This window comes from Chrysemys picta, chromosome 4 (assembly GCF_011386835.1).
Source record: "Chrysemys picta bellii isolate R12L10 chromosome 4, ASM1138683v2, whole genome shotgun sequence".
NCBI lineage: Eukaryota > Metazoa > Chordata > Testudines > Emydidae > Chrysemys > Chrysemys picta.
Genome location: NC_088794.1, coordinates 1729295 through 1739327, shown reverse-complemented (window position 1 = coordinate 1739327; position 10033 = coordinate 1729295). Strand labels below are relative to the sequence as shown.

General features: G+C 63.6%; 1 protein-coding gene across 3 annotated transcripts; it reads right to left on the bottom strand.

Annotated features, from left to right (window-relative positions):
* Positions 1–266: 266 nt before the first annotated feature.
* On the bottom strand, positions 267–8530 carry LOC101941012 (sulfotransferase 1C4-like). Of its 3 annotated transcripts, none has more exons than XM_065594129.1 (9): positions 8351–8530; positions 6040–6543; positions 2451–2628; positions 1839–1967; positions 1645–1742; positions 1417–1543; positions 1247–1341; positions 971–1151; positions 267–519 (listed from the first exon to the last, which is right to left on the bottom strand). In XM_065594129.1, exons 3-9 carry the CDS (start codon positions 2620–2622, stop codon positions 407–409), a joined length of 915 nt encoding a protein of 304 aa, XP_065450201.1. In that variant the 5' UTR covers positions 2623–2628; positions 6040–6543; positions 8351–8530; the 3' UTR covers positions 267–406. The 3 variants fall into 3 exon arrangements, with proteins under 3 accessions (XP_065450201.1, XP_065450199.1, XP_065450200.1); XM_065594127.1 differs by having other exon boundaries at positions 6387–6543; XM_065594128.1 differs by lacking the exon at positions 6040–6543.
* Positions 8531–10033: the final 1503 nt, after the last annotated feature.

Below are 10033 nucleotides of genomic sequence, written 5' to 3'. Positions count from 1 at the left end.
TTGGGGGAGACGGAATCCTATGGGGAGGGCCCAGAACCGCCCCAGAACTACAGCTCCCATAAGAACGCGATGCCCCCCATGAGCCTCCGTGCCCCAGCCTGGCCATTCCACAAAGCACTCTGGGAAATGTAGTCCAGCGCCCCCGGGGCTATGGGGGGGGGCACTGCTGTGGGAAGCTCACGGCGCAGAGCCCCTCCACTGCTCTGGGGGCGAAGGCGGCGAGGAGCCCCGGGGGGGGGGGGTGTCAGTGACCCGGAGGCGCCTGGTTCGTTCTGTGCAATGGTTTATTCCAGGGGACCCCTAACAACCGGCCCGGCCCCAGCAAGCCCGGAAACTGCGGCATGAGAATCGCTGCGTGAGCCACCGGGGAGGGGCCAGCTGGGGGGCCGCGGGCCCTGCTGACCCCTCAGAGCCGGGTGTGGAAACGCAGGTCACTCCCCTCCATCCGCTGGGCCCATTCGGCGTCAAACCGCTCGCTCTGCGCCACCGTGAACTGGGTCGTCCAGTCGCCCACCGTGCCTGAGGGGAGAGAACCCAGGTGTCCGGGCTCATAGCGATGTGACCCCCCACCCCCCCGAGCTGGGAGAGAACCCAGGCATCCGGGCTCATAGCAACCCCCACCCCCCCTGAGCTGGGAGAGAACCCAGGCATCCGGGCTCATAGCAACTCCTCCCCAGGGGCGGCTCCAGGCACCAGTGCAGCAAGTGCGTGTCTGGGGCGGGAAGCCGCGGGGGGCTCCATGTCTGCGGGAGCTCCACCGGGCCCGCGGCTTCTGCGGCAATTAGGCAGTGGGGACGCCGATGGCGCGGCACCAGCGGATCCCCCACAGGCGCGCCACCGAAAGCTGCCTGACAGCCATGCTTGGGGCGGCAAAATACATAGAGCTGCCCCTGCACCGGCCCCAAGACCCCCCCCCCCCCCCCCCCCCGAGCTGGGAGAGAACCCAGGTGTCCGGGCTCCTAGCCCCCACCTTTGCGCATGAAGGGGGATACTGCATGGTCCAGGATGAAGGGGGGCACCGTGCTGTAGTTGGCCATGGGGTTCTCCCTCATGCTCTCGAATGACGTGTGCTCGACGATAGTCTCCAGAACCGGCTCCGGCAACTCCCGGCCCAGGAACCGACCCACCTTCTGGATCTCACCTCTGGGGTCCTGGTGGAGAGACACAGGGCACTGCTGGGGGGAAGCTCGTGGCGGCAGGGGAGCCCGGCCGGGGGCACCGCCGGGGGGAAGCTCGTGGCACTCACCTTGTGGAGCTCCTCGTAGAAGAGGTAGAGGATTCGGTGCTTGTCCCTCGCATCCCACCAGGCGCGGACGTGGTCGAACCAGGAGCCCCAAGGCACTGTCGAGAGACGGGGGGGTCAGGCTGGGGGGCTCAGAGCGGAAAGGGGGGGCTGGGCCAGCCAGGTTCACTCACCCCCCCCAGACAGAAAGGTCTCTAGATACTGGTCCCAGCAGCCCGGGGCTGGGAGCCACTGGTTCATCCGCTGGAAATGGAAGTAGGAGACGGCGTTGTCCTTCGGGTTCCGTGCCACGTAGATCACCTGGGGGGAGAGAACAGGGAGAGAACCCAGGCATCCTGGCTCCCCCCTCCCCCCCAACCTCCAGCCGCCCCCCTCCCAGGAGAGAACCCAGGCGTCCTGACCTTACAGTCCTGCTCCCAGAAGGAGGGGGGCACTAGCTCCAGGGGCAGGTGGGTTTTCAGGGTCCGTGGGGGGGGCATCGCTGCAGCCTCTTCAAACCCTGAACCAGACGGGGGCACCGGTGAGTGGGGTCCGGACCCCATGGCACGAGTCCCTCCCCCGCCCCACCGCACGGGACCCCCTCAGCCTGGCTCACCACGCGGGAGGGGGCGGGGCGGGCAGAGCTCCAGAAAGGGGATGCGCTGGTAAATGGGGGCGCGGCAGCACTTCTGGGGGTCCCCGTCCTGCTGGATCATGTCCACGATCTCCTGAACCCACGTGGTGCCTGCGGAGACGAGAGACCTCAGCCCTGCCGGTGCCCCTCACTCCCGACCCGCAGCCCCCCAGCCCTCCCGGTGCCCCTCACTCCCGACCCGCAGCCCCCCAGCCCTGCCGGTTCCCCTCACTCCCGACCCGCAGCCCCCCAGCCCTGCCGGTGCCCCTCACTCCCGACCCGCAGCCCCCCAGCCCTGCCGGTGACTCTCACTCCCGACCCGCAGCCCCCCAGCCCTGCCGGTTCCCCTCACTCCCGACCCGCAGCCCCCCAGCCCTGCCGGTGCCCCTCACTCCCGACCCGCAGCCCCCCAGCCCTGCCGGTGCCCCTCACTCCCGACCCGCAGCCCCCCAGCCCTGCCGGTGCCCCTCACTCCCGATCCGCAGCCCTGCCGGTGCCCCTCGCTCCCGACCCCCAGCCCTGCCGGTGCCCCTCGCTCCCGACCCCCAGCCCCCGCCCAGCTGGTCCCCTCACTCAGACCCCGTCCCCACTCACCCGCCTTGGGATAGGTGCAGATGAGGAGATCGTCAGGCCGGGCCTGGAAACCCCATATCTGCCCCCACAGCTGCGCCGTGTCGCTGGGCAGCGGGACCCCCCGGACGGCCACCAGCTCGCAGCGAGTGACCATGTCGGGGGTCAGGGCCAGGACTGGCTCCGCCTGGGCCATGGGGAGCTGGGGGGAGAGATCGGGGTCAAATTCCCCGCGTAGCCCTCACCCCACAGTGCCCCGCCCTGCAGCCAGTGCCCCCCGCCCCACAGCGCCCCGGCCCCAAGAGAACGTCCCCTGCAGCCCTGTGCCCGCTGCTCCATGCTGCCCCCCGGCTGGGCATTAAATTAAATTGCTCTCTCTAGGAACGTGCCACTGGTAGCAGTTACCGATACGTGCTGGATTGTAAAAGATCAGGAGTCCTTGTGGCACCTTAGAGACTAACACATTTATTAGAGCAGAAGCTTTCGTGGACTACCGTCCACTTCTTCGGATGCTTATAGAATGGAACATATATTGAGGAGATATATATACACACTACAGAGAGCATGAACAGTATTATTATTATTATTAGCACAGTAGTTCGTTATTAGCACAGTAGTTAGTTATTAGCACAGTAGTTATACAGAGAGCATAAACAGTTATTATTATTAGCACAGGTTAGCTGTCACATAAAGCTTAAGAATGAGCTCTCAGAACTGGATACTCTCATAAGAAACCAACCTTCCACACAAACTTCCTCATGGATAGACTTTACAAAAACTAGACAAGCCATTTACAAGACAAACTTTGCCTCTCTACAAAGGAAAAAGGACACTAAACTATCTAAACTGCTACATGCCACGAAGAGCCACAACAGTAGTTCCCTTAACCCACCCAGCAATATTGTTAATCTTTCCAGCTATACTCTTAGCCCAGCAGAAGAGTCTGTCCTATCTCGGGGCCTCTCCTTTTGTCCCTCCAGACCCATGAATATGATACAGTTCTGCGGTGACCTAGAATCCTACTTTCGACGTCTCCGACTCAAAGAATATTTCCAACATACCTCTGAACAGCATACTAACCCACAGAATCCTCCCTACCAGCACTACAAAAAAAAGGATTCTGCGTGGACTCCTCCGGACGGTCGAAACAACAGACTGGATTTCTACATAGATTGCTTCCGTCGACGTGCAAAGGCTGAAATTGTGGAAAAGCAACATCACTTGCCACATAACCTCAGCCATGCAGAACACAACGCCATCTACAGCCTCAGAAACAACCCTGACATCATAATCAAAAAGGCTGACAAAGGAGGTGCTGTCGTCATCATGAATAAATTGGAATATGACCAAGAGGCTGCTAGACAGCTCTCTAACACCACATTCTACAGGCCATTATCCTCTGATCCCACTGAGGATTACCTAAAGAAACTACACCATCTGCTAAAAAAACTCCCTGACAAAGCACAGGAACAAATCCGTACAGACACATGCCTAGAACCCCGACCAGGGGTATTCTACTTGCTACCCAAGATCCATAAACCTGGATATCCTGGACGCCCCATCATCTCCAGCATTGGCACTCTAACATCAGGCTTGTCTGGTTATGTAGACTCTCTCCTCAGACCCTACGCTACCAGCACTCCCAGCTATCTTCGAGACACCACTGACTTCCTGAGGAAACTACAATCCATCGGTGATCTTCCAGAAAACACCATCCTGGCCACTATGGACATAGAAGTCCTCTACACCAATATTCCACACAAAGATGGACTACAAGCTATCAGGAACAGTATCCCTGATAATGTCACAGCTAACCTGGTGGCTGAACTTTGTGATTTTGTCCTCACCCACAACTATTTCACATTTGGGGACAATATATACCTTCAAGTCAGCGGCACTGCTATGGGTACCCGCATGGCCCCACAATATGCCAACATTTTTATGGCTGACTTAGAACAACGCTTCCTTAGCTCTCGTCCCCTAACGCCCCTACTCTACTTGCGCTACATTGATATCATCATCATCATCATCTGGACTCATGGAAAAGAAGCCCTTGAGGAATTTCACCATGATTTCAATAATTTCCATCCCACCATCAACCTCAGCCTAGATCAATCCACACAAGCGGTCCATTTCCTGGACACTACTGTGCTAATAAGCGATGGTCACATAAATACCACCCTATACCGGAAACCTACTGACCGCTACACTTACCTACATGCCTCCAGCTTCCATCCAGGACACACCACACGATCCATTGTCTACAGCCAAGCTCTAAGATATAACCGCATTTGCTCCAATCCCTCAGATAGAGACAAGCACCTACAAGATCTCTATCAAGCATTCTTAAAACTACAATACCCACCTGCTGAAGTGAAAAAACAGATTGACAGAGCCAGACGAGTACCCAGAAGTCACCTCCTACAAGACAGGACCAACAAAGAAAATAACAGAACACCACTAGCTGTCACCTTCAGCCCCCAACTAAAACCTCTCCAGCGCATCATCAGAGATCTACAACCTATCCTGAAAGATGATCCTTTACTCTCACAGATCTTGGGAGACAGACCTGTCCTCGCTTACAGACAACCCCCCAACCTAAAGCAAATACTCACCAGCAACCACACATCACTGAACAAAAACACTAACCCAGGAACCTATCCTTGTAACAAACCCCGATGCCAACTCTGGCCACATATCTATTCAAGTGACATCATCATAGGACCTAATCACATCAGCCATACCATCAGGGGCTCGTTCACCTGCACATCTACCAATGTGATATATGCCATCATGTGCCAGCAATGCCCCTCTGCCATGTACATTGGCCAAACCGGACAGTCTCTACGCAAAAGAATTAATGGACACAAATCTGACATCAGGAATCATAATACTCAAAAACCAGTGGGAGAACACTTTAACCTGTCTGGTCATTCAGTGACAGACCTGCGGGTGGCTATATTACAACAGAAAAACTTCAAAAACTGACTCCAGCAAGAGACTGTTGAGCTGGAATTGATATGCAAACTAGACACAATCAACTCCGGTTTGAATAAGGACTGGGAATGGCTGAGCCATTACAAACATTGAATCTATCTCCCCTTGTAAGTATTCTCACACTTCTTATCAACCTGTCTGTACTGGGCTGTCTTGATTATCACTTCAGAAGTTTTTTTTTCTTTTTTTTTTTCTCTTACTTAATTGGCCTCTCAGAGTTGGTAAGACAACTCCCACCTGTTCATGCTCTCTGTATGTGTGTATATATATCTCCTCAATATATGTTCCATTCTATATGCATCCGAAGAAGTGGGCTGTAGTCCACGAAAGCTTATGCTCTAATAAATGTGTTAGTCTCTAAGGTGCCACAAGTACTCCTGTTCTTTTTGCGGATACAGACTAACACGGCTGCTACTCTGAAATGCTGGATTGTAAGTAACGGCTCCCTGATGTAGCAAATGGCGACAGGGAGCAGGTTCTTGCACGATCGTGTGTGTGAAATTGCTCCGTGTAGCAATGTGCTACCTGTAGCCGTTACAATCCATATGGATCACTAAGAAACAGCTTCTGTAAAAAGATGCTACTTCCCTTGTAGCTCATGTCTTCTAGACCTTACTTTTTTTTCTTCTCTTCTCTGGACCCTCTCCAATTTGTCCCCATCTTTCCGGAAATGCGGCGCCCAGAACTGGCCACAATCCTCCAGCTGAGGCCGTATCAGCGCGGAGCAGAGCGGACATCCCAGAGTGACGTTCTGGTTTTCTGTAGCAGCGTTCCACTGTTCACTCGGATTCAGCTTGGGATCCACTGTGAGCCCAGATCCCTTCCCGCAGGACTCCTGCCGAGGCCTCTTGCAGCTTGTCCTCACTGCGCTCTCTATGCCGTCATCTCAAGCACTGGCTCGGAAACGTACTCAGAACTGCTCCCTGGAGCACCCCACTGGTTCCGCCCCCCAGCCTGACTCACTGAGAACTGCTGTCGCAACTGTTTCCCACCCATCGCCTCGTAGCTCCGTGTAGGGTGCGTTTCCCTGTTTTGTTTCTGAGACGGTCACACGGCCCTGTGACGAAGCGGATTCCCGCAGACAGCAGTTCCTCATGCCGTGGGGACGGGAGGCTGCGCTCTGTAGCGATCAGCGACAGCAGACGGCCTCTTTTAGCAAAGTAGGGCCTGTCGCTGCTGCATGTTTCTGGATGGTACAAGGCCCTGGAATACACATCAACACTACCCACCCAAGGCTGGGTCTGTGCCTGGAGGGCGCCAGCCCCACTCCGATCAGCAGGGGGTTAAAAGCAGCTACACTCGGGGCCCAGCTGGCCCGGAGAAGAGGGCTGGGGGCGTCTCTCTCTAGCCCTGCAGTGGGCAGGGGCGCGAGGTACCTGCAGTGGAGCAGGGCTGGGGAAGAACAAGGGGAGCTGGGCAGGGCCAGCCGGGTAACCCCCCGGCTGAGGCCTTGGGGAAGGCCTATGAAACCGTCCTGGAGTTGCAGGGGGCAGCCTGGGGATAGGCAGAAGCAGAAGGTCCATGAGTGGCCATGACACTGCCGTCCGCCCCAGGGAGGGGACTAGCAGCACCCGCTGGGGCGAGGTGGGTTTGGAGGGTTGGGGGGCCCCCTGGGAGGGGAGACGCAGAGCAACGGGGCACTGTGGGGCAGCACCCCGAGGAGAAGGGATTCTGTGTAAAATGTTTCATTGAACTAAGTCTCAGGGATTATCGACACTGGCAGGGTAAAGCGATAACTCGCTGGCTCGGGGGGGTGACACCCCCCTCGCATGGACAGGCCCCGGCACTCGCTGCGACTCCCCTCGGGGCGGGGGGTTACCAGCAGCGCTGGCACCGGCGGCAGCCGTAGCCTCAGAGCGAGGAGCGGCCGTGACGTGGCATCGGGGTGCCTGGGCCTTTAAGAACCAGCCGCGGGATGCCCACGCTGAGAGGGGCTGGCTGGGGGAGGGGGATAAAAACTCCCCTTTGCCCCCCACCATATTCGCAGACACTGGGGTCACTGCTCCCCCCCCCCCGTGCCCTGCCTGGGCCGGGTTCTGCCTCTGCCGGCGCCGCACCCCGAGCTTAACTCCTGCTCCCCCCCCCAGCCCTGATTGTCCCTTCAGCCCCCTCCGGCCCCGGCCTCCAGCTGCTTCCCCCCCCGACCAGTCCATTTCCGCCCCCTGCTCAGACCCTGGGCACCCCCCACTCCAAGTCGCCCCCTTTGCCCCTTGTGAACCCCCTCAACAGCAGCCCCCAGAATCCTAGGGGTGTAAGGGCGGGGGAAGGGCAGTGGCTTTAGCAGATGTTACTGAGCATGCTCAGTGCGTAAGTACCCCACAGCCAGGGAGAGAACCCAGGAGTCCTGGCCCCCAGCCCCCTCTGCTCTGACCCACCAGACCCCACTCCCCTCCCAGAGCCGGGAGAGAACCCAGGAGTCCTGGCTCCCAGCCCCCCTGCTCTAACCCACCAGCCCCCACTCCCCTCCATAGCCAGAGAGAACCCAGGAGTCCTGGCCCCCAGCCCCCCCTGCTCTGACCCACCAGCCCCCACTCCCCTCCCAGAGCCAGAGAGAACCCAGGAGTCCTGGATCCCAGCCCCCCCCCCGCTCTATCCCACCAGCCCCCACTCCCTCCCAGAGCCGGGGAGAGAACCCAGGAGTCCGGGCTCCCAGCCCCCCTGCTCTGATCCACCAGCCCCCACTCCCCGCCCAGAGAGAACCCAGGTGTCCTGGCTCCCAGCCCCCCCCTGCTCTAACCACCAGCCCCCACTCCCCTCCCAGAGCCGGGGAGAGAACCCAGGAGTCCTGGCTCCCAGCCCCCCCCTGCTCTATCCCACCAGCCCCCACTCCCCTCCCCGAGCCAGAGAGAACCCAGGTGTCCTGGCTCGCACCCCCCCCCGCTCTACCACCCCAGGCGGGCTGCAGGGTGTCGGGGCGGGTCCCTCACCTCCGGCTGCCCCGGAACGGGGCCTTCGCCGCCGGCTCCTGCCGGTGGCTCGTCCCGCCCGGCAGCCTCCAGCGCCGGGACCCGAGTCCGCGACACACCGCGCCCACGCGAGTCTGTGCCCGGCCGTGGGGCCAGAGAGCGCCGGGCTGGGGGCGGGGCGGGGGACGCGGGGGGGGCGGGGCCGGGCCGTGGGGCAGGCTGGGGGCGGGGTCGGGCTGTGGGGGGCGGGGCGGGGCCGTGGGGCAGGCTGGGGGCGGGGCCGGGCCGTGGGGCGGGAGGGGCGGGGCCGGGCCGTGGGGCGGGAGGGGCGGTGCCGGGCCGTGGGGGGCGGGGCGGGGCCGTGGGGCAGGCTGGGGGCGGGGCCGGGGGGCGGGAGGGGCGGGGCCGGGCCGTGGGGCAGGCTGGGGGCGGGGCCGGGCTGTGGGGCAGGCTGGGGGCGGGGCCGGGCTGTGGGGGGCGGGGCGGGGCCGTGGGGCAGGCTGGGGGCGGGGCCGGGCCGTGGGGCGGGAGGGGCGGGGCCGGGCCGTGGAGCAGGCTGGGGGCGGGGCGGGGCCGTGGGGCAGGCGGGGGGCGGGGCCGGGCTGTGGGGGGCGGGGCGGGGCCGTGGGGCAGGCTGGGGGCGGGGCCGGGCTGTGGGGCAGGCTGGGGGCGGGGCGGGGCCGTGGGGCAGGCTGGGGGCGGGGCCGGGCCGTGGGGCAGGCTGGGGGCGGGGCGGGGCTGTGGGGGGCGGGGCGGGGTGGGGCAGGCTGGGGGCGGGGCCGGGCTGTGGGGGGCGGGGCCGGGCCGTGGGGCAGGCTGGGGGCGGGGCGGAGGACGCGGGGGGCGGGGCCGGGCCGTGGGGCAGGCTGGGGGTGGGGCGGGGCTGTGGGGGGCGGGGCGGGGCCGTGGGGCAGGCGGGGGGCGGGGCCGGGCCGTGGGGCAGGCTGGGGGGGGGAGCCGGGCTGTGGGGGCGGGGCCGGGCCGTGGGGCAGGCTGGGGCGGGGCCGGGCTGTGGGGGCGGGGCCGGGCCGTGGGGCAGGCTGGGGGCGGGGCCGGGCCGTGGGGCAGGCTGGCGGGGGGTTCCCGGGCTGTGGGGGGCGGGGCGGGGCCGTGGGGCAGGCGGGGGGCGGGGCCGGGCTGTGGGGGGCGGGGCGGGGCCGTGGGGCAGGCGGGGGGCGGGGCCGGGCCGTGGGGCAGGCTGGGGGTGGGGCGGGGCTGTGGGGGGCGGGGCGGGGCCGTGGGGCAGGCGGGGGGCGGGGCCGGGCCGTGGGGCAGGCTGGGGGGGGGAGCCGGGCTGTGGGGGCGGGGCCGGGCCGTGGGGCAGGCTGGGGGCGGGGCCGGGCTGTGGGGGCGGGGCCGGGCCGTGGGGCAGGCTGGGGGCGGGGCCGGGCCGTGGGGCAGGCTGGCGGGGGGTTCCCGGGCTGTGGGGGGCGGGGCGGGGCCGTGGGGCAGGCGGGGGGGCGGGGCCGGGCCGTGGGGCAGGCTGGGGGTGGGGCGGGGCTGTGGGGGGCGGGGCGGGGCCGTGGGGCAGGCGGGGGGCGGGGCCGGGCCGTGGGGCAGGCTGGGGGGGGGAGCCGGGCTGTGGGGGCGGGGCCGGGCCGTGGGGCAGGCTGGGGGCGGGGCGGGGCCGTGGGGCAGGCTGGGGGCGGGGCCGGGCTGTGGGGGGCGGGGCGGGGCCGTGGGGCAGGCTGGCGGGGGGTTCCC